General features: G+C 43.0%; 1 protein-coding gene across 1 annotated transcript; it reads left to right on the top strand.

The window, feature by feature from the left end:
• The first annotated feature begins 287 nt into the window (after positions 1-287).
• Positions 288-19,222, top strand: UBFD1 (ubiquitin family domain containing 1). The gene is made up of 7 exons (XM_030212128.1): positions 288-460; positions 697-960; positions 5,169-5,377; positions 5,563-5,628; positions 7,500-7,605; positions 8,178-8,260; positions 11,703-19,222. The coding sequence occupies exons 1-7, from the start codon at positions 445-447 to the stop codon at positions 11,811-11,813; spliced, it is 855 nt and encodes a 284-aa protein (XP_030067988.1). The 5' UTR covers positions 288-444; the 3' UTR covers positions 11,814-19,222.
• Positions 19,223-24,878: the final 5,656 nt, after the last annotated feature.

Genomic DNA, 24,878 nt, shown 5'->3' on the forward strand with positions numbered 1-24,878 from the left:
CTTATGCAAAGTCATCACTTCCCCCTCTGGCTTTAAACAGCTGCAGGTACTACTATGGTCACATGAGCCTTCCTGGAATCTGCTAATAGTCTCATTACCTGCTATTTTCATATAATATGCCCCGCTCTGTAAAGGAAGCTTTTACGCGCAGTTTGTTGAGCCCTGATGTAAAATGTGACCATGATTAATGACTAATGGGAGCTTTCAATTAGGGGCGGTTGCATTCTCAGCTGAAATTAAGTTGCCGTTTTGGGTGGAGCCCAAACAGGTGTCGACCAGCAGGAGGAGGTGTGACCTGACCTCGCGCTAGTGCTGCTACTCCGTCCCAGCAGGCGCGTTCGGATCACGTGCTCCTCCTCTCTGACACGTGGCTTCCTGTTTCCGGCGGCGGCTACGGGAGCCGGCAGGGGCCCAGCGGCGACTGCACAGTTGTACACAATCATCATGGCGGCGCCGGACGGTAGGTACCAGGGAGACGGGACTGGGGGAAAGTCGGGATGATCCGTTGACTGAGCCTTAATACCCGGGTCTCAACCTCCCCCCCCCTTCCCTCGGGTTATTCTGCTCCTTCAACCCTCCCCCACCCCAGTCCCTCCTTCCTGGTTTCCGCTTCTTGGCTCTTAAGTGTTGTCCTTAAAAGCTCAGACCCGGCGAGCGGGGAACTTGTGTCATTTCTTCTCCTTTCTTTGACTGTAGAAATGGTGGAGCCTGAGATGGCGAAAATCCCGGAGGCTGCGGAGCTCAGTTGCTCGGAAAGTGGGGACGGAGGTGGTTTGGCAGTGGCCGAGGACCCAGACCAGGCCTGTGGCCAGAGCTCGGTCAGCAACGGCGGTGGCGGCTCCGAGGCCGACAGAGAAATGGTGGAACTTAAGATTATCTGGAATAAGAATAAATACGACGTTAAACTTCCTCTGGACAGCACTGGAGCTAACCTGAAGCAGAAGATCCACACGCTGACAGGTGAGGCTCCTTCACACTTACCCTCGGATGAAGGTCACCACACCTGACTCGTGCCTGTGAGTCAAACCCACCACCCCTGGTATAGCACCTGCCACTTCTTTGTTCTGCTCAAAACTAGCTCCCTTTTTACTGCTTCAGCTTACAGGTCAAACCCATGCCCTCTTCTCCCCACTCACCTTCAAAGTTCATCTTGTATGTCTTGGCTCAAATGTTCCCCATGGTTAAAAGTGAATTTTTTTTCTTTAAAAGGTCCAAAACTGTTAATTTGTTTTATATTCCTATGAAAGCAAATGAGAGACAACTGTTTTCTCCAGGACACATCCTTGGCAGGAACTTTGCACTAGTTAGATCTCCAAGAAGATGACTTTGTGAGGGGCAGCCATAATCATTATGGGTATAGTACAGCAGCAGGTGTTCTCTGGTAGATTGGGGTCCAATACACTGATTGCTTTTTGGTGGTAGGCCGAGGCAGAGAAAAACAGTGATACAATTTATATAAACAGCATGCCACTACATGTCTTTTCCTATACACACAGAATAGAGAAAAGCAATAGCAAACAAGGCCCTGCTTTTTCTAAGTCCTTCCTGTCTTTGCCTATGTAACAACTAAGGACATTCTCACAAGGGTACAAAGTCCATTAAATTCTATAGTGAGTAACCTACGTGGGTTTTTTTTTTTTTTTTTATTAATCGAACTGGCTATACTGCCTTTCATAGCCATAGTCATAAAAGCAGCTTATGGATCTGATAATTGCAGACAGTTATAAGGTTAAAGAAAACATGTTTCCAGTGTATGTCTTCATCGGGTCCTTCATCTCGCAATTTGTCCTGGAAAATGATCTCTAGATGGTCATTAATAAGACTGATAGACAACCATGCTTGTTGAGTCTTAAATCAGCTTAGCTCCCTAGGGTTTGGCTATTGCCTTTTTGAGTACACCACCAAAACCTTTATCCACACTCTCCTTATCACTTACTGCTTAGTCTACTGCAACCTACTCCTTGCAGGTCTTTCACTAAACCAGTGGTTCCCAAACCCAGTCCTGGAGGCACCCCAGCCAGTAAGGTTTTCAGGTTACCCATAATGAATACCCGGTCCTGGAGGCACCCCATAATGAATATTCATGAGAGATTTGCATGCAGTGGAGGCAGTGCATTTGGATGCATATCTCTCCCCTTCAATCTGTTCAAGGGTTCTGCTGCATAACCAATCTTCCACCAGTGTCACTATACTCGCATAACTCTTCTTCTCAAGTCAGTTTTTTGGCTGCTTATCCATTTCCCTATACAGTACAAACTCCTCTTACTGACTTACAATTGTACTTATTCTGTGGCTCCTTAGTATCGCTTCACTCTTCTTTCACTATACCCCTCCCTGGGAACTCTGTTCATCAGGTAAGTCACTCTTATCTGTACCCTTCTCCACTGCCAACTTCAGACTCCGGTCCTTCCATTTTGCTTCGCGTACCTGGATTAGACTTCCTGAGTCGGTACGCCATGCTTTGTCTGACTCTATTCATACCCAGGCTAAAAGGCCATGGCCTGGTGGTTAGGGTGGTGGACTTTGGTCCTGGGGAACTGAGTTCGATACCCACTTCAGGCACAGGCAGCTCTTTGTGACTCTGGGCAAGTCACTTAATCCTCCATTGCTCCATGTAAGCCGCATTGAGCCTGCCATGAGTGGGAAAGCACGGGGTGCAAATGTAACAAAAAAAAAAAAAAACCTTCCTCAGCGACCCTCCAGACCGGTCAAGACGCGTGGTTATGTCCTCCTACCAGCAGAGGGAGACTGAGAAAACACTAAGCTTTTGAAGCCTGTATATATAACCTGTGCAGAACCTCCACTAGCCAGTATTTTCTCAGTCTCAGCAGAGGTAGCAGTTGACAGCCTGTGCAGTCTCCAATAATCTGGTGAGGTAGTTTGTCATTGGGTCGTAGGATTTTTTCTTTCCAAACTTTATTCTGTTGCAGTACCCTGTACGTGTGTGTGTAAAAAAAAAAAAAAAAAAAAAGTGCTTTGGGGCCCTGGGTCTGGTGGGGCCCGGTTTTTCCCCCTGGGGTGTTACACCTATGTTTGGGTCCCTCCCCCTGTGCTGCTCTCTATTTCTGTTTGCTTGGCAGCTTTGTGCCTCGGCTGCTTTCTCAGTATTGTAGCCTTGAGTGCCTTACAATTTCCAGATGCCAGAATTAGAGTACTGTGCCTTTAAGGTCAGTTATTCTATTTCGTTTTGCTTGGCAGCTTTGTGCCTCGGCTGCTTTCTCAGTATTGTAGCCTTGAGTGCCTTACAATTTCCAGATGCCAGAATTAGAGTACTGTGCCTTTAAGGTCAGTTATTCTATTTCGTTTTGCTTGGCAGCTTTGTGCCTCGGCTGCTTTCTCAGTATTGTAGCCTTGAGTGCCTTACAATTTCCAGCTGCCAGAGTTGGAGTACTGTGCCTTTAAGGGCATTTATTTCTTTATTTTCAGCGGACCGAACGGGGGTTTTGATTCCTTGCTGGAACGAGAGAGCAGCGCTTTCTCCAGTGCTTTTGCAGTGTGAGTGAGTTTTTGGTTTGGCGCGTTTGCGGAACAGCTTTTCCCTTCCCTCGTGGTTTATGGCGGCCCAGCTCCTCCGAAGTCGCGCGTGCTCGTGGCGAGGGGTAGAGGCGCCAGGCGCTCAGTGTAGCTTTGCAGTGCACCTATAAAGGTGGCTGCGGCACCCCCCGACTTGACCGCGGAGGGATCGATGGTGTCGGGAGTCTCCGGGTCAGCGGGAGCGTAGGCAGGGCCGCTGTCAGCGGGAACAGTTTCGGCGGGAACAGCCGCCATCTTGAGTCTGACGCGGCCCGTGGAGCCGGCTGGTTTTGGGCCTGCGGCCTCCGTTTTTGGCACAAAAGGGCCTAATGACGGTCCAGGAATGGTGGGCTTTCCTCCAGATTTTGTCTGGACGCGGTATCAGGCTTGGAGATCGGGACCCCCCCCTCCCCCCCCCAATTGGAAGAGGGGGCTATTTCCGTCTTGGCTGAGAGACCACGGTTAGAGTGGTCAGAGGACAGGCAATGTTTTTTCTCCTGTAGCTGCAGAAGCTGCGCTTAGTGATCTGGGGGAGTCAGATGGAATTGACGGCTCTCAGGAGCAGGATTGTTGGATTCCTGGAGAGGATCCTTCAGTAGTGCGGATTTTCCATAGAGATGAGCTGTCAGAACTCATAGATCAGGTGTCGTCCACCCTTCAGTTTGGTCCTGAGGTGGCTTTGGGGGAAACTGTCCAGGATCCGTTGGTGAAGGGCATTCAGCGTCAGGCGTGATCCTTCCCTATGAACAAGGATCTCCGGGAGATGATTTGTCAGGAATGGGATTTGCCGTGTAAGGTGGCAAAGGCAATGGCGAGGCTTTATCCCCTCCCTCAGGACGATAGGGATTCCTTTAAGGCTCCCACGGTAGATGCAGTAGTGACGGCAGTAATTATAGCTACGGCTATCCCGGTTGATGGAGGAACGGCCCTCCGTGATCCTCAGGATAGGAAGTTGGGATCTTTTCTCAAGCGTAGTTTTGTTTTGTCGGCTCTAGCCCTGCAGGCCTCGGTTTGTGGGGGTCTGGTAGCTCGGGCATGTTTTCGTTGGGCCGAGAAGCTCCTGGATGATTCGGTAGATGTTGGTTCTTCTGGGGGTCAGGAGTTAGCCGACTTGGACATGGGTTCATCCTTTTTGTCTGAGGCTTTTATGATTGGGAACTCTGTTCATCAGGTAAGTCACTCTTATCTGTACCCTTCTCCACTGCCAACTTCAGACTCCGGTCCTTCCATTTTGCTTCGCGTACCTGGATTAGACTTCCTGAGTCGGTACGCCATGCTTTGTCTGACTCTATTCATACCCAGGCTAAAAGGCCATGGCCTGGTGGTTAGGGTGGTGGACTTTGGTCCTGGGGAACTGAGTTCGATACCCACTTCAGGCACAGGCAGCTCTTTGTGACTCTGGGCAAGTCACTTAACCCTCCATTGCTCCATGTAACCCGCATTGAGCCTGCCATGAGTGGGAAAGCACGGGGTGCAAATGTAACAAAAAAAAAAAAAAACCTTATTCACCAGTTTAGTATACCCCAAATTTCTTATTTGTGCTGTTTGTTTTGGATAGATTGTAAGCTCTGTCTAGCATTACTGGCTCTTACGTGTTTGTCTAGTAGCGCAATAGAAATTAGTGTAGTGGTAAAATGTGGGGTTTTTTTTTCTAGGTCTTCCACCTGCAATGCAGAAAGTGATGTACAAAGGTCTTCTGCCAGAGGAAAAAACCTTAAGGGACATCAAAGTGACAAATGGGGCAAAGATAATGGTGGTGGGCTCGACAATAAATGATGTGTTAGCAGTAACTACACCTAAAGAGAACATTCAGCAGGAAGTGAAAGCTGAGGAGAGCACAAAGGAACCATTGTGTAGGCAAAAGGTTTGTATGGATTTTCAGTAGTTCGTTCTGTGCACAGGACATCTGTCCGTTGGGGCTGACAAAATCAAGTGGTTATGGTCCCCTCCTGGTCCCCTTCAGTACGTCTTCTGTTTATATGATTTTTTTTCCCTTCACTGTAGGAAATATTAACTGGAATCTTACAATATTATACTTCTATTCCATAGCAACACAGAAAAGTTTTAGATAAAGGAAAACCAGAAGATGTAATGCCAGCTTTAAAAGGTGTGCAGGTGAGTAGATGCCACAAAAGTTGAGAATTTGCAAAGTAGCTGCTGTGTATAACGTAGTAGATGACAGCAAATAAAGACCTACACAGTCCATCCAATCTGCTCAACAAGATAAACTCATAACATTTGATATTATGCGTTATACTTTATCTTGATCTGTCCTTGCTATTTTCTGGCCTCAGACTGTAGAAGTTAGCCCAGTACTAATTTTACTCAACTACCAGAGTTGCCATTAAAGCTCACTCCAGCCCATCCAGATCTGTCTAGCAGTAGGGTAGTTCCAGCAGCTACAATTTAGCACCTTCTCTAGTGTTTATCAACTTAATTTGAAAATAATAAAAAATCAGTTTCAATTTAATGGCGCAGTGGTGTGGAAACTGAGGAGTCATCTGAGTCTGGTGCAAAAGGGAGCACCACATTGTTTTGATGCATTACTTGCAAAGGAAGAGATTAAAGTCTTAGAAACAAAGGACAAGCTGCCAAACTTGGCTAGGACTTTATTAGGAAAGGGATGCAAAATAAGACCAAGAATATTATAATGCCTCTATCGCTCCATGGTGTGACCTCACCTTGAATATTGTATTCCATTCTGGTCGCCGTATCTAAAAAAATATATAGAAGAATTAGAAAAGGCTCAAAGAAGAGCAACCAAAATGATAAAGGGGATGGAACTCCCTCTCGTATGAGGAAAGGCTAAAGAGGTTACGACTGTTCAGCATGGAAAAGAGAGCTGAAGGGGGGGGGGGGGGGGGGGAGAGATATGATTGAGGTCTACAAAATCCTGAGTGGAGTAGAATGGGTAAAAGTGAATTGATGTCTTTCAAAAAGTACAGAGACTTAGGGGACACTTAATAAAATTACATTGAAATGCTTTTAAAACAAATGGGAGGAAATATTTTTTTCACTTGCCCAATAGCTAAGCTCTGGAACTTTTATGCCAGAGGATGTGTTAAGCGATTAGCGTATCTGGGTTTAAAAAAGGTTTGGACAAGTTCCTGGAAGAAAAGTCCATAGTCTGTTATTGAAACGGACATGGGGAATCCACTGCTTGCCCTGGGATTGGTAGCATGGAATGTTGCTACTATTTGGGTTTCTGCCAGGTACTTGTGACCTGGATTGGCAACTATTAGAAGCAGGACACTGCGATAGATGGACCATTGGTCTGACCCAGTATGGCTATTATGTTGAGAATACTTGGTTGTAGCTGATTCCCTTCTTGCCTATTAGTGAAACTAAATTTTATGATTAGAGGCATAGCCTAATGATTAGAGCAATGGAAGCCAGGGTTAAAAGCCCATTGATGTTTCTTGTGATCTTAGGCATGGGCTTAGGTACAAACTTAGATTGTGAGCCCTGTGGGATAGGAAAGTACCTTCTGTACTTGAGTGCAACTTGCCTTGTTACAACTAAAAAAGGCATAAGCTAAATCCATTAGTTCCAAGATCCATGCTTAGGAGTAGAAGCATGATCTGAGAGGAAGTTAAGCCTATGTTAAACTGCAGGACAGAGACACATTTTAAATGCCACATAAGACAGATGGGGGTCCGTAAGCAACAGCGTTTTAAGGCCAACAGATTTGCATTATTTTATTGCATTTGTATCCCACATTTTCCCACCTCTTTGCAGGCTCAATGTGGCTTACAATATTATCATGAATAGTGGAAATATATAAGAAAATAGACATTTAGTATTGCAAAAAATCTTAGGTAAACATAATGATAAAGCATGATAGTATAACAAGCAAATATCTTAAGGCAATACTGGAGCATTAGGGGAGCTTCAGTGCCCTTGATCTCTCACTCGAATTGATAGTGCCAGTAAAAGTTGATTGCATATTGTTGCAATGGCTGCTTGTGTTTCATTTGTTTTGTCAGGAGCGATTGCCTACAGTACCATTGTCTGGTATGTACAACAAGACAGGCGGGAAAGTGAGATTAACATTTAAACTAGAACAGGATCAGCTCTGGATTGGCACGAAAGGTAAACATGTTTGCACATCAGATTCAGGTCTGTCTAACACAGTGGCTCCCAAACTGTATGTTGGGACCTCAGATGGGGGTCCCAGAACAGGGCTGTTCTCCCTTTCTCTGCACCTTCACCATGAGCTTTGACCAGCAGTGGCAGTCTCTAAATATCACAAATTTTAGAAGAGAATTCTGTGTTTTTATATTGGACTAACAAAATGAATGCATCAGTGTGTTGCTCATAATTGATGAGCTATACTAGATCTTCAGTCCAATTTTTTTTATATAGAAATTCCATTTCAATATTTGTATTTTTTTACATCTTTATATATATGGCTTCATTATTATTCTTAGAGAGTACTTATATTTAGTGTTATAATCAATGTCTTAAGTATTTTCAACAAGCTTTTCCAACTCCAAGCAAACACTGTAAAAATGGGGTCATGTTGGATAGAAATTTGGGAAGCACTGGTCTAACAGCAAAGGCTTGTACAGTAAAGATTTGTTGCTTTTATAGTGTTACCTCAATGAATCTCAGATTGGCTGTTATCTCAGTATTATGTTATGCTCTGTTTTCTTTTGCAATAGAAAGAACAGAAAAAATACCAATGGGGTCAATTAAAAATGTGATCACCGAACCAATTGAAGGATTTGATGACTATCACATGATGGTAAGAATCTCCTTGGAGTAAAAGGAGGAGGAACTTTGTAGAAGTATTTTGTATATTTTAAGGTACTCTGCTTTTTCATCCCTTCCTGCTAGAACAAGGATAGAAACAGAGAAAAATATAGGCAGATAATGATCACGTGACATTGATGGACAGACTGAATAGGCTATCTACCCTCCCTATCACTCCCTCACAGATCCTGTGTACTTGTCCCAAACGCTCTTGAATTCAGATACAGTTTTTGTCTCCACTGCTTCCATCGGGAGGCCGTTCCACAAATTCACCACCCTTTTCCATGAAGTGTTACTTCTGAGTCTGTCCCCTTTCACCTTTATCCTGTGTCCCCTCGTTCCAGAGCTTTCTTTATAAAGAGACTCACCTCCTGGGAATTTATGCTGCATAGGTATTTAAATGCCTATATCATATCCCACCCCTGCCCCGCCTTTCTTTCAAAGAATATGTATGGAGATCTTTATGTTGGTCCCTATACACTTTGATGATCGCTGACTATTTTAGTAGCCGCCCTCTGGACTGACTCCATCCTGTTTATCTTTCTGAGGGTTCATCTCCAGAAGTGTGAACAATATTTTAAATGATGTCTCGCCTCCTTTTTCCTACTGGCCATTCCTCTCTCTATGCACCCAAGCATCCCAGCTTTTGCCATTGCCTTTTTTACTGATTTGGCTACCTTAAGATCATCGCATACGATCGCTCCTCTTTCATGCCCCCCTTGGGTTCTTATAGCCCAAATACATGACCCAGCATTTTTAGTATTACATTTTAGCTGCCAAATTCCAGACCATTCCTGTAGCTTCACTAAGTCCTTCCTTGTATTATCCACACTATCAGGGGTGTCTACCCTATTGCAGAATTCCTAATGTATCATATCAAGAAGCTTTCAGTATTCTATTTTTTTATTTTTATATTGTAGTTCAGTATGTATGGCTGTGCCTTATACCATTGGTCACGTAACTGCTGACAGCGCACCCACTTCAAACATATCACCGCACTGGGCCTGCCTATCCTCCTTAGTGCATAGTCGTATCACTTCAGTTCTTAATCTATTTATACAAACATTAAAGATATAAATCTTGTCTATCCACTTACCTGAAATAATGTTTGTTCAAGGCAAGTCCCTAGTGGTGCTATGTTGTCTGCAGCCGTGACTCTCTTCCACCAGTGTAAGTGCTCATTTGTGATTAAAAACAATTTTGAAGGTGAGATGTCTTTCCCAACGTGAGACCACGTTTCACCATTACGGCGTCTTCAGGGGATTTATATATTCCAGTCTCTAAATTCAAAAGACCAACATATTAAGTTCAAAATCGTATGAATGGCTATTGTATATTCATTACCTTACCTGTTCTGTCAAGATTCAGTTGTTGGCTCGCTAGGAGGTTAAATCGCTGCTGGTCCCTCCGTGTAATCCGAGCAGAGGCACATGCTCTCTGAACATCAGCCTTTTATACTGATCCACCAGCTGTGTGAAATAGGGCTACTCCCTTATCTTAAAGCAGCCACTCTTTCTTTATTGAGACCTTGGGGCTCAACTGTGCCCCATTGAAAAATGAATCTCTGTTCAATGCGCAGATAGGAGTTTGGGGGGAGGGGGGTTCCCCTGCTCAGACCTGTGCACACAACCATCGCTGGCTTAAAAAAGTTGCTGGTACTTAACCTCATAGCAAAAAAAAAAAAAAAAAAAACCTGGCACTAATTTCTTGCAAACGCTACTACAGCCGAATGAGGTAAGTCGTCAACACCACTTCAGACCTGGTATTTGTTGTGCTTACCTTAAGGTTTTTTGCATACTTCTCTGCATTGGACCGAATAGCTAATAGCCTAATTACCATTCATTTTAATATACTGTGCACTGGTGTCTGTGAGGTCTGTGCAAAGCCCTTTCCTGCATTACGTGCCTGTGAGACTGCACAGAGACGTCATGTGAACCACGCACTTCCACCTGTGCTAGCTTTCTGCATTGGCAAATTTGCATTGGGGCATAGTAATGTGTTTAATTTGAGATCAGTAGACAGTACAAGTGTTAGTAAATAGGCTGCAGTGAGAATAATGGGGTTTGCATAAATAAACGTGCACAAAATCTTAACACACAACAGTAAACGTGTACATAAGTTTGCCTGAGTCAGTAGAGGGTGAAGTGACTTTTCCAAAGTCAGAAAGAGCATCACTGGGAGAAGTGGGATTTGAACTCTGATTCTCAGCCCACTGCAGTAACACAGTAGTAGGCAATTTTTTTATTTATTTTTTAAATCATAATTAAATTTGTGATGGGGTTGAAGGGATTCCCTTTTGTAGTGCAGGCATCTCTTAGCAATGCTTGAAAATACTGAATCTCATGACAGGGGCAGGTTGTAAATCATGTTTGTGTCCTTAATGCCTTGGATGTTGGGAGGGAGGGTGAAGAAAATGTCTGTGGCTTCCCTTAACATGACATTTCTTTTTCCCAGCTGAGAATTACAGGAAGAGCATCTGTTATTGCTTGTAGTGGAAGAGATGTATGTTCTCACTTCACAGCCACACATCCCTGGGAAAAATCTCAGCCTGCATGCAGAAGGGAGGGAGAAGAGAATAGGAAAGACAGTAAGGGGGCAGAGGTCAAGAAATGGATATCAGGAATGAGAATAGAGCAGGATTAAAGTAGAGGAGAATTAATTTGGAAGCCCAGTAGAGTATGCAGAAGTAGGAAAACTGAAGGGTGAGTGGGGGATAGAGGGCTGCAGAACAGAAATGGGGGGGATGAGAGGTAAATGAAAGAATGAGAGGTAGGATAGAGAAGACAAAAATGAGGGGAGAAGCAGTGTGAAATGAAGAGATGATGTGGAAAAAGGGGAAGGATAGAAAAAAATGTACAGAATAAAAAGAAAGCAAGATGGAGAACTGAGAAGCAGCTGCCAACAGTGAGTAGGGCAACTTGCCTTTGAGCTAGCACTGGAAAAGCATTAGCTAAATGTGTCCTTCAACTTCTGCAAACTTTTGGAATTCATTCAAGTTGAAATTTCTCCTGCACTTCTCTGGGCTCCAGGGGCTCTGGACTCGCTTTGTTTCCTGTAGACCAGGGGTTCTCGGCGTACACCCAACCAGTCAGGTTTTCAGAATACCCACAATGAATGTGTATGAGATTTACATGCTCTGTCTCCTTTGTATGTAGAACTATCTTATGCATGTTCATGGACTGGAGTGAGAACCCCTGCTTTAGGGGACAGCTGAGTGGTGTAGAGTGTGTCTCCTGCTCAGACATTTTAACAAAACCAATTGTGGAATTGTTTAGAAAAACAGGAACGCACTATAAAAGAAAGCTTTGCTCTGTTCTGCTCTTCCCGAGATGCATGGAAATGTGAGGTCTGTGATAGTTCTCTAGTACTTGTCATTCTGATATTGTTGGACTCAGATGGTTCATAGTCTTTTATTTTCTGCTTCTTATCCACAGGCCTTTCAGTTGGGTCCGACCGAAGCTTCTTATTACTGGGTATACTGGGTGCCGACACAATACGTGGATGCAATCAAGGATACAGTTTTGGGGAAATGGCAATATTTTTGAAGTCGTCGTCACCTCTGGCACAGGAGACAGATGCCAAACAATAGGACACGGATGGGGGGGAGCCCAGGGACTTCTGGACGGAGACTGTTGGAGGGCAGCCAGAGGTGACAGCATTGCTCATTTACTCTCTAACTTTACATTGCAGGATCCCCTTGTCTGCAGCTTGCTTCAGCCATACTTAAAAGTGAATGCAATGGAAATACTTAAAACCCAATACAGGAAAGATTTCCACAACTCAGAGCCTGCCAAAAACATCAGCTTCCATTTTTTTTTTCAAAAGAACATAAAACTATAATTTTTTTAAATTAATTTGAATAAAGTACAAATATTTTCATAGTTCTTTAATTGCAAACAGTAAAATGTCATTCAGCTTGTGACAATGTTCTGAAGGTCTTTTATCCTTTTTAATAAATGTAAAATCATATGCAGACTTGTAGACTAGAGACCCTCTCTGCTGGGTCTGGATGGCCTCTGGTCAGTACTCTTGTCCAGCAATGAATATTATGTCTTTCTTTGAACCTGCTCTGGGCCTTCAGTTTGTCTCATCCGATGGATGGAAACGCTTTCTGTATCTGCAGAGCACAATAACAGTATTTCTCCTTCGTTAGTGCAGCAGGAGCAGAATAGTTAAACGAGTGAATAAGACTCTGCTTGGAATGGCCCTTGTTTCCTTTGGATAGGTTCAGGCGCTTCAGCTCCTCTATGAATTCCTTTCTTCCGCTCTTACTGTAGCTGTGATCTGGTCTTTCTCTGCTTGTCCGAAAGGAACATTCAGTCCCATAATAGGAATCTGATGCCGTATTTATAGGGAAGGGGAAATGTGTATTAGAGTAAAACTGACAAGTCCAGTTTAAAAATGCAAATCTATGCTCTAATCATCCCTCCCCCCACTTTCTTTTTAGGCTTCCACCTCTATCAATTTGCCTCTACTGTGTTGTGGTGAATTTCATTCACAGCTACCTTTATAACTTTCTCATACCAGACCCAGTATAGACCAGGGGCTAAAGAGAGGTTCTTTCCAGAAGCGGATAATCAGACACCCAGGAGCTGGCTGCTAGACATAAATATTGATCTATGGCAGAGATGATGCTGCTTCTCCTTCCACCCCCAGGTCATGAGCATGTCGTCCCTGCGAGCCATTAAAAACAGATCCTGGGCTGAGGAATCAAACAAGGTTCTCCCCTTTGGTAGCGAGTTTCCAAACTTCCTGTTGACCGTCTTAGTTGTGGAAAAAATTTATGGAAATTATTTTTTTTCTGAAAACTTCACTACACAGTAATCGGCAGACACAGACTGAATTTGATGCTACAGTCTAGCTATGCTGCAATTAGGGTGCATAGCCCAGGAATGGCTGTGAAAGTTCTGCTTAATCATGGCCAGCAATAAACTGGGAAAAATGAGTGTTTTAAAAATGTACACATTTTGTAAGGCACTTTTCAAATGGTTATAAAACAAACAACAAAAAAAACTCCATTAAGCTCTACAGAAATAAAATTTTATATCTATCCTGCTCACTCCCCCTGCACCTCTCCCAGATGCTCTAGGAGAGGTGGAGGGGGGACTTAGCTGTTCAGAAAGACATTTTAAAAGGCTGATTGGAAGGAGAATCCAAGAAAGCTCTGTAGTTTGTTTCTAAACTAAAAATGACCTTCAGCCTGAGGACAAGTTTATTCTCTTGGCTTGATTGGAGAGCTCAAGATGGTACATCATGTTTTACCTTGGCTCCCCAGCTACATTAACACAATTTAAATTTTTGGCAAACTGGGCCTAACTGCATAGCTGTCAGGGGATGAGGGGGTCATATGTTTTGGCAACTGTGTTTTGCATAAGCTGGAGTTTACCCAGATCTTTAAGAAATCCTATGTGAATAGAATTTCTATAATCTAGGCAGAGCTGCCTCATCACTTGTGTCACTGTTGCTAAAGGACTGAGGGAGGGGCTCGGATACCTTCTTCAGCATATTAGCCAATCGTTCAAGTACAAGGGAACACCAAACTTCTAATCTCTGGTACCAATTCAGAATCTATTCTTGTATCCTGAATTTAACGCAAGACTCTTGTTATGAATTGCAACCTACTCGTATCTCTCTTGTCTTCCTTATTCGGTTTCATCCTGTACATGGCAACCCACTTTGACCATTTTTGTACATCTACCCATAATCTTCATGGTCTCTTGACATGTGCTACCCTGCAGGATCAGAATCTGGATATCATTGGTATAAATGTATACCTTCGTGCCTCAAGCCCTACCGACTGTACAGAGGGGTTCGGTTGTGAGAACTATCGTGGCTTCCTCCAAGTCAGTCTGAGTGGAGCTCATGTTTACATTATTCTGGACTCGGTCATGAAGATAGACTTTAAATAAAATGGGACTCACCACATCCATGAAGTTAAATTAACAATCTTTTCTATCAAACCCTCTGCAACTACCCAGCAAAAAAAAAAAAAAGCAGTATTGTGTTCTCTCCATCCCCATCCCCACTGTCAAAAGCAGCTGACAGAACTAGGAATTCTGTTGCTCTGTGATTCATCAGCTGTAAAGGACAATGGTGCCAACTCCAGTTTGAGCCCCATTAGAAAGCTCAGTTGGCCTTAATCCAGAGAGAGCCTTCAACTGAGCCATAACTTTTTTTTGATTTTAGTTGCTTTCACCAGGGCACAGAGAGTTGATATGGTTTGAACATAGCTTGGTATCCAAAGAACTCCTCACATCCATGCTCTGGGTTAATAAATTTGGGCAAAGCACTTGCTCGTTACTTATATGAAAGCCGTCAACATTTCATGAAGAAGTCCTTCCAAAATCCACCCTAACCATAATCAAAGGGAAAGTGCCTTTTACCAGCCATTTCAACACCACATCAGCTTCCCATCAGTCCTCTTTCTTCCCCTGGATCAAATTAGGGCTAAGATCCATCTCCTCCCATTCTAATCCAAAGTCTTCTGAATATCAACAGCCTTTGCAGTAATGCCTGATTACTCTGGTGCTTATCTTCCCTCAGCTGTTAGTGGTGTGGGACCTGCTCTTCTTAGAGGCATCACTTTTCACTGGGCTGCACAGATGGGATGTTTTCTTCATTACTCTATCTGGATCATATTCGATTTGTTTCATTGAATGAACTTGTGTACCGCAAATCAGTATACATGTAAACAGTTTCCATAAAAACACTCAAATACATAAAATGTACATCATAAAATATTGATGACATAGTAGAAAACCTCTTTAATGAAGTCGTGTTAAAGGGGTCTTAGCTATACAAAATCAAGAATCTGATGTTTTGGGGAGGGAGGGGGCAGAGGGCAAGAGATCTGCTGGGCTCTGCTGCTGCCAAGTCAGAATACCCCCATGTTACTTCTGTTAATTTATAGCAAAACAAGGTTCATATTTGTCTTGTGCACTTCAGAGGAGCCATATAATCTGCAGTTATTGAAAAATGTGCTTCACTACAATTCCACTGTCAAAGTGGCAGGTTGTCGTTGCTACTGTTCTGATACATCTGAAGGTATATAAGGCACAACTTTTAAAATCAAATTAGTCACGAGCGACACCCTTCACACATGTTAATGTTTGATTTAGTACTTGGTATTATAATTACAGGGTTATGAAATGTCAGTCTACCCCCATATCTAGTGGGGTTGATATTCAGGGGTACGGCTGCCATAAAAAGGAAAGCAGATGACTTCTCTGCTCATCTCTAAGTCTGTTTGTTTAGGACCACTTTTTAAGATGGATAATTGTTAATTTAACATTGACTGACTGTGGTTTATGCAATCACCCCGAAACAGATTGTGTGTGAGGTTGGTCCCACCCCGGGACTGCCCGGCTTCTCCTTGTCCTAGAGACAAAAAACATTTGGCCAGACATTGAAGGGTTGACTAAAAGTTTGCATTTTGACGGCCCAAATTTTTAAACCAAAGTACTTGCCCTGATAGCATTAGGTGCCAGTGCGATAAATGTTTCAGAATATTGAGTCCTTTATTTCAGAATTAAACCCGTTTCAGGTTTCCCAGATCAATATTGCTTTTCTATGTAAAACCCTTTTTTTCCCAGTAGAGAGAGACTGGGAGAAGAGTCTTGGTAAATGAGGCCCTAAGAGATGCTCAGATCTAGAGACCAGCCTGCCCGGTGCTTCCTCCTTACTCAGTTTGGGACTTTTGTCTGATTGGGGGTGGTGGTGCAGTGGGTGTGATGCTGTTAGCTATCTGAATACCTCCTCCTGTGCTTCCCCTCTTCTCATGCCCTTCGGGTATTGGTGCTATTGTCCGTGATTTAGAGTCACAGTGATGGGCATAACCACGTCTCAAGAATGAAATAAAAACCGGAAGAGAGAAATCAAACTTGTCACCTCTGCTATTTGAAGTATCTTTTCTTAAATACTCCAGCTTTCAGATGTGCAGTGGTGAAATTAGGGCCCTTTTGCCCTTGCTCCCCCCCCCCCCCCCCCCCCCAATGTATCTGTTCGGTGCCATTACAGCATGTGCTCACCAGTTTCATGCTGGAGCAAGCAGACGTCTGCACAAAGCTTCAGGAAGCTGCAGAACAACTTTTCAGTGTTTCTTGTCTAGCCCTGGCCTCTACAGCCCTGCTAACATCCACGTGTGGAACAGGCAGGTAATGTCACTTCACAGGAACTGCACACAGGTCGCACTACATTTCTGGATAACTTTTAGTAAAAAGAAAATGATATTAAGGGTTGCTTTCAAGAGGTACTAAAAGCAAACTTGTGAGATTTTAAAAATAAACTTGAAAGCTGCACCTGGCTGCTAGATTCCTTTCCTCTTTGTCTTGTCTGAGTTGGCTGCTGACAGTTGTTGAGGCCCTAGATTTGTCTGTTTAGTGTTTGAGGAATTTGTAAGCATAGGACCCATTTTTCTGGGTGTTGAGCAAGCTGCTTTGCTGTGTCCAGGGAGGGCTAATCGTTACTGTGTTTGCACCTCCCAATCATTTTGAAATGTTGGTGCCTATACTGCATCACAGACAGGATAAGCGCCAAATCTTGTTAACCCTCCCCCCAGCTGTGCAAGTTGTAGGAGGCTATTGGCGGTTAGTTGCACTCTTCCTTTCACAACTTCTACCAGTGTGAACTACTCTTTGTGCAGAGCTCTGGCCTCACACTTGTTCACCAGAGCAGCAGTAGTGAGGAACTGGCAGCCAGTGAGCTGCTGAGGTGCTTAAAGGTAGCCTGGCTTTTAGCTAGCATGCCATTTCCTTTTTCCCTGTCTTGGGTGCCATGCAGGCCCGATGATCTTTAGAGACTTACGAGAGCAGCATAGGCAACGCCAGTCCTCAAGTGCCGCAAGCCAGCCGTGCTTTTGAGATGCGTTTGCATGTTCTGTCTCCACTGTAGCAAATGTATCCGGCTCTCCTGAAACCCTACTGGCACAGTCATTCTTTCCTGTTCCTTATTGATTTGATCTGAGAATTGGTTGATAGGTTCTTTAATCTTGATATACTACTAACTGGCTTGTGGTTACACCTGTGTTAAAGCATAAGGCACAATCCTTTGCTCTCAACGGCTGACACTAATGTAATGCTTGCCAAATCTGTGCCAGAGGTTTTTAGGATGTATGATGAATATGCCTCTCTTTCATGCAGATCTATCTAATGTATATTCCTTTGGGTTAGTATGAAAACCTGACTGGCTGGGATCCAATGTGGTAGTGCTTCATTTCTTTTAAATATAACAAAATTCTGTAACCCCAGCACACAAAAGGTAAACTGATTTCCTAAAACATTCCTGGTGTTCTGACAGAGCTGGGCATCCACCCCCACTCCCTGTCCCAGATACAGAACAGCCCTAGTGGTTGTCTCCTTGCAGCTCCCATTTTTCATGTCCTTCAGCCCCTGACGGTTTAGCTGTGCTTCTTTCTCTTGCTGGGGTTCAGACCCATTCAGCTGACATTTCAGAAAGATTAGAGCATAGGCATCATATCAGTCGGCATTTTGAAAGCTGCCCTGCTGTTGCTTACTCATGGTACATGCACATCTTTGCACTGAAGGAAAAAAGGTTTGTGCAACTTTTGTATAAATGCTATTCTCTTTACACAAGAAATAGCTGGTCGTAACTCCCCCCCCCCCCCCCCCCCCCCAAATCAAAAAGAAAAGAAACAGAGCATAAGTGGCTGCAGTGGATACAGAGGGACAGGATTTAACCTTTTCCACATATCTTGGGTCTGATTGCAAATGAAACTGTGAGCAGCACTTTTTTAACTAACCAAGTACTGTAACATGTCCTTTCCTCTCTAATTTCTCAGATGTTGCCTGCTTAAAAGCAGAGTGGATTAGAGGAACCAGTTTAACATAATTGCTGACAAGGAAAGGAGTTTAAACAGGTGGATTTAGAAATGGCACCTGGCTTCAATTCTTCATCTGACACTGGTAGTGAGCTTGGGACATTCACTTTCCTCATACTGCCTCAGATTGTAAGCTGTCTGGGTATTTCTTCTAAAGCGCCCAGGTTTGAAGGCCATATAAATGCTAAAAAAAATCTTAAATTATGCTAAGCATTCAGAATGAGAACTGTTTCATTGCAGATCCCTTTCACTATTTGCGCTGCTTCATCCAATTCACAAGGGGCTCTCATGGAAGTTTTGGGATGGTTGAGGAAAGAAAAAGGAAAACTGTCTAGCCATTAACATTGTTACACACACATCCTGTTTGGTTTACAGGGCTAATGCTGGTTGCTCTGATCTCATTTGTGTTGGAAGCAAGCACTAAAAATAATTTGAGGCCAAAGAGGTAGAAGCAATTTTGTAAGTCAGCTGTAAAGAAGGTGTAAGTTTGAGGTATTTGATATTATGTATGGTCCACTCTATTCCAAGTTATTTTCAGAGGGCTGTAAGGCTCTGACTCCAAGATGCCAATTTTACTGATACTATAGTGACTAGGCAATATCGTGTGAAGGAACTGAGAATTCCTCATATACACTTTTCTCTGACCAGGATTCCTTATGTCTGCCTGAAGTGCGAGGCCTGAGTAATCTTGAGTGTGTGGTTTTAATGTTCTTTCCTTGAGAACTGCTTAGTGATCAACCCTGAGTTTCTTCCTTTCGTCTTTGCTTGGAGTGGCAGAAGCTGCTGACTGACTCAAAAATGACAGTTATCCACAGAGGACGTCTGGGAGTCGGTTAACTCGATCGCTCCTGCTGGCTCTCTTCCTCCATACTTCAGTTTTTAAAGCTTAGCTCTATACTATGGTATATTAATTGCCACTGAACATTATATACAAATGGAATGTGAATCTCTGTATCCATAGGATATGCTTTTTGTACCTGTTGCCTGTTTGGGAGAAAAAGTGAAACATTTTTAGTTCTAGATTTTCACTGCTGGATATTTTTTTAGTGTGACTGTCACTGGTTATCCAGTGTTTATTCTGTATGACTAGACTTTACCAATTAAAGTTTTGATATTTAAGATCTCGTGTGGGTGTTTTTGGTGAAATACAGACTTAATTACTTGAGCGTCCTTTTGCTAAGTTGCACGAATGGATTTAGCGTGCATTAAATGTGGCACAGGCCACTGTGTACCGATGGGCTACATAGCACTTAATGCAGACTAATTGATTAGTGCACCTTAGTAAAAGGACCCCTTTGGTAAGCAGTTTATTGTCCTTCCAAAAACCAAAAGCATATTTAAAATCATTGCCTTCCTCTGCACAGGCTAAATCTAGTAAAAAGGGGAATTAAGATGTTTCTCTCGGGGAATTAAGATGTTTCTCTCAAAAAGTGATGTTTGCCCTTGCAAAAAGTGTATTTGATAATTCCGCTGGTACTCAAAAACCTTGATTTTATTTATTAAAAGCAGTTTGTCATGCCTATCTCCTTACACTACTTACTATTCTTTTCTTGCATTTTGACTCAATTTATTGCTAAAGTTATTGATATTGACAGTTTTTGAATTGTCCTTTTAATGTAATAAATGCATTTGGGTCACAGCAATAGCCTTCAAGCCCAGGCAGTTGGGGCACAGATGTTGCTTCCTATCACCCTGATCATCACAGAAACACAGCATGAGAGAAGGAACCACATTGCTCATCTCTATGTAGTGCCTCAGGGACTGCCCTGGTCTCTATCACCTCGACTGCAAGGTTGGTCCATATGTCCACCACCTTTCTGTAAGGAAAGATTTCCTTAGGTTTACTCCTGAAGTTACCCTCTTGTCACTTTCATCCTAATCCTTTGTTCCAGAATTTCCTTTCAAATTAAGAGACCTACCTCCTTTGCATTTATACCGTGGAGGTGTTTAAATGTCTCTCTCCTATTCTGTCATGTCATTCCTTCAGGTATATGTGTTTAGATCTTTAAGCCTGGCCTTGAAGGACCAGAGCCTAATTCAATATAGTGGTTGTGAGGATGGACACTTGATGCTGAAATGTCCTGCTTTTCCAGTTCTCATGGTCACTGATTTTACCGTGAACTCTGCTGGGGAAGCACAAGGGGATAATCAGAGTGGCTTCTTTAGTGCCTCCCCAGCTCAGCATTTGATGCTAGTGTCTATTGTGGGGGAAGATGGGGGGAGCTGCCTCACGACTGGAGAAATATCGTAGAGCTTGGAGGATTGAATCTCTCTCCAAGGTGAGAAGGTTCATAATCCACTGACAAATTCCAGATGTCATGTACCTAAATAAATGGACAGTTTGAAAACTGCTTGCCCTCGCTGTGGGTACGAGTATGCAGGACTGTTTTGCGTGCAACTGCCTGGTGGTGATGGTGGTCCTGGATCTATGCAAAATCTAAAGGGGATTTGGGTTTAGTTCATGCCTTTTCTCAGTAATTCAAGGCAAATAATATTTAGGTACAGAACAAATCCAGTGTTGAATTTATGCTTAACTTCGTGTAATTCTCTCAACGTCCCCACTGGATACATTAAAAAAAATATTGGATGGAAATTATGTAGTGAAAGAAATTCGTCCATTAACAATCTTTTTTTCCTTTGGAAAAAGTGAAAGGATGCAGAGGAATAGACCAACTGTTTGTAGACACTATAGGTGTCTGGGTTGAAGGAAAAGCCTGTTCAGGAGACATTTTTAAAGAGCTGATGCAGTGGTACCCTTTAAGCCTCATTTTCAAAGCACTTAGACTTACAAAATTCCTTTGTAAGTCTTAAGTGCTTTGAAAATACGCCTCCACGTTTCCTGTCTTCCCTCCCCCCCCCCCCCCCGACTCTGACTGCTTTTTATGGGTATTTCTGCAGTCTTGTGTAGACTTGTACAAAAACATTTGTTGATAGGGACCTTTATTGGGGAACCTGACACTTAATATAAACTACTAAAGGAACTGGACTCTTGCCACGTTCCACCATTAGGCAATGCAGTGTCAGAAGGAAATGTTCCCTCGTATCTCTAAATATGAGCTCACAATGCCCAAATAACAGAACTCCACAACTGAGTATTGTTAGAGTGCTTTATTTACAGTAGTAGCAAGGATGCAAGAAGTCAGCGTAAAAACAGCTCAGAGTAAACGCACATTACCCTAGACGGAGTTCTAATTCTGTCAACTAATCTAGACCCACAGCACTACACCAGAATACATGGTAAATGTACAACCTGATGCAGAGGTCCAGCAGGTGCTAAAATGTTCCTCAGATCGTCATTCAGATGCAAACCTTGGATGGAATGTCAACATAGCAGCCCTTTGTGTCATCTGAGCCCTCTTTTAATTACAGTAATCAGGAGCTGCAGTAGAGCTAATGACATGAATTCTGGCCTTGGGGATGATGCACATACAACTTTGTTTACCCCCAAATGTTTTGGCTTCAAGGGCCACAAGATTGTTTATGAAACCCTGGTTCTTTGTCAAGGTGACACCTTCAGTATTGTGCTAGTGAGACCATGTGCAATTTTGCCAGCCACAGTGTGTCTCCAGCTGCATGGGAGACCTAAGAGTCCTCAGCTAGTCTGGCCATGATCTCTGTTATTGTTATTCTGGTACATTGGCCATTCTTGTCAACATTCTTTTGTCTGGATGCAAGGCTGAGACTTATTAAACAAACAGGCTTTAGTAATGAAGGATGAAATAAATCTGCACTTTAAAACTCAAGTTGTTTATGCTGGATAATGCCATGTACATAGGCAGTCGGTGGTCCAACTGTTTGAGGGGGTGTGGTTAGGGGTGGAGCTTAAATCCATAATTGTCTAACACAGAAAAATAAAAATAAAAGACACAATACATTTTATTAAATTTAGATATTAGATATGTATCATATGTCAAAGAATAAAGTGGTTGCTCAACTGCAAAACACTATGCACAACTTTGTGCAAAAACACACTCAGAACCTTACTGTACCATAAATATTACACTGGGCAGACCCTAATACACCAATATACCACCCATACGGAAAATGCAGACTGTCAACAATATGAAACAAGGGATCATATCATCACAATTCTCATGTAGAGCCACAAAACACCCTAATTCATGTTTAATGTGGGATAAAATGCCATAAATAAGTAAATAAATATAAACTTTTAATGTTGAGCACATGATTCTCAGTGGACATATTCCAAACACTATAATTAAAATAAAATGATCTTTTCTACCTTTGTTGTCTGATTCTGCTGCTATCTGTTCTCAGTGCAGGTCAGGAAGTCATCCTCCTTAAATATCTCCCTGGCAACCCAGCCAACCCTCTCCCCTCCCAGCAGTAAGGTAAACAAACCATAAACCAATTTCTACAATTGGTTACACAAGGCTAGAGGGCTTTCACTGCAGCTCCTGCTGTGAGCATGGAGGCAAATCAACAATTTAAACCTCTCAGAGCACTCAGGGGAGGCTTAGCCTGTCCAAGCCTCTTATACCGGGCGCCTATGGCCATGTATTATAATTCCATATGTTTTGTTATATAGAACATACAGTACTGTATATAATGTGTGTTTTAGCTTTAGTTTCCTAGCACTGGTTTGATGGGGGAGGGGTGCTTCATCTTCTACAGCTAGTGGAGATAGGTTCTAGTATTGCTCTGTGGTAGTGTTGTTCCGCACTCCATCACTCTTCCACTTTGATTCTGTATTACAGTGGTTAGGCCATTGTGTGACCATTCGTATAGTTCGTTAGGAATATTTTCTAGATCCAATTTTCTTCAGTCTCAAGCACTCTTAATGTATATTAACATTACAAGTCAGTCTTCTATTCCACAAAAACCCCTTTACAGTTCACTGTGGCTTACAGCCAAAGAATACCAGAACAATGTACTGGTGTGGACAACAAATTTACATATCATAAAACAAGCTCAGTTACTTTCAAAAGCTCCAATTCTGTCCTTAAGAGCACTAAAGAAGGAAGAGTATTCCAAACAGAAGGAGCCTGATAAGACAAAGATAACTGTCTGAAGAACTTATTTACAGATGGACCCTGATTTGTTACCTTTCCAAAAGTAGGACAAAACTAGCCAAAGAAGAGGGTGCAATGTTGTACAGAGATTGAAAAAGTAAAGGACATAGCTTAAAATGGACCCTTGCCATAACAGGTAACCAATGAATTCAGTAGAAATATGGTTTGACTGAATCATCCACTTTCAATAAATATATCACCCTTATAGCTAGATTTTGAACAGTCTGTAATTTCTTTACTAAAGAATTAGTACAGCCCACATAGGTTATGACGAAGAGCAAATTTTACAAATTCTATCCCCCATATGCTTTGTGGTCACCAGTTTTATAGCCACCCTCAGTATCATCTCTATCTTGTTTATATCCTTTTGAAGGCACCGTCTCCAGAGAGATTCTGTTGTTCTTGTGTTAAATAAGAACCAGGTAAGAGAGAGGTGGGGATGGGAGGGGAAACAAGATAGTAAGGAGCCACAGAAAGAAAGCCACACTTGGTGATGTGTAGGGAGCTTTGCAGAATGGCAAAGAGATGATGGAGGATATGTGTAAAAGAACCACGGCCAAGGGCAAGGAAGGGTAACTGAATAAAGAGATGTGGGAAATGTGGAGGGAGCCAGTTTTGTGTGAGTGCGAAGGAAAAGAGAACATACTGTACACCGCCTTGAGTGAATTCCTTCAAAAGGGCAGTAAATAAATCCTAATAAATAAAATTAAGCAGAGGAAAAGGATGAGGAGAGAAAACCTTAGACAGCTACTGGAGAGGGGAGAAAAGGAAAGTATAAACAGGGATAATTGGTGCTTCGGTTTTTCCGCAAGAAGATCTACCTGTACCAGAAATGGTTTACTTACAGATAAGTAAGCTTGATGTCAACGCCAGGCAAAAGAATGGAACGCAGACAAATATGGATTAAGCCAAGGGAAGTCTTGCTCACCGGTTTGCTTTATTTCTTTAAAGGTGTGAATAAACATGTCAATAAAAGGTGAGCCAGTTGGTGGTGTGTATTTCAGAAAGCTTTACAAATCCCAGGGCAAGCAGTTGCTTCCCATGTCTGTCTCAATAGCACACTATTGACTTTTCCTCCAGGAATTTGTCCAAACCCTTTTTAAACCCAGATACACTAACCGCTGTTACCACATCCTTCGGAAAAGAGTTCCAGAGCTTAACTATTCGTTGAATGAAAAAAAATATTTCCCCTACTTGTTTTAAAAGTATTTCCATGTAACTTTCTCGAGTGTCCCCTAGTCTTTGTACTTTTGTAACGAGTAAAAATTGATTCACTTCTCGTTCTACACCATTCAGGATTTTGTAGACATCAATCATATCTCCCCCTCATCTGTCCCTTTTCCAAGCTGAAGAGCCCTAACCTCAGTCGCGCATGCTCAGTTTCACTAAAACGAGTGTGCACAGCGTGCCTGACGAGCAGTGTAGGCAATACAGCAAGACCAGCGCGGGACAAACGCTTCAGCTGGCTGGGGTTGGGGACCCCCACCAGCCTAACTAGGGGCCCCAGTCCCCGTAGCTATGTCACTGTTTATTACATAGACCCAACATGGGCTATGTTTCAGCGTTTTTACACCTGCATCAGGGTTCAATTGTAGTGAGTTCTACTACTACTTAACATTTCTAGAGCGCTACTAGGTTTACCCAGCGCTGACCAGTTTAACAAAGAAGGACAGTCCCTGCTCGAAGGAGCTTACAATCTAAAGGACGATATGTCAAGTTGGGGCAGTCAAGATTTCTCTTGC

This window comes from Microcaecilia unicolor, chromosome 8, assembly GCF_901765095.1.
Source record: "Microcaecilia unicolor chromosome 8, aMicUni1.1, whole genome shotgun sequence".
In the NCBI taxonomy this organism is placed as follows: domain Eukaryota; kingdom Metazoa; phylum Chordata; class Amphibia; order Gymnophiona; family Siphonopidae; genus Microcaecilia; species Microcaecilia unicolor.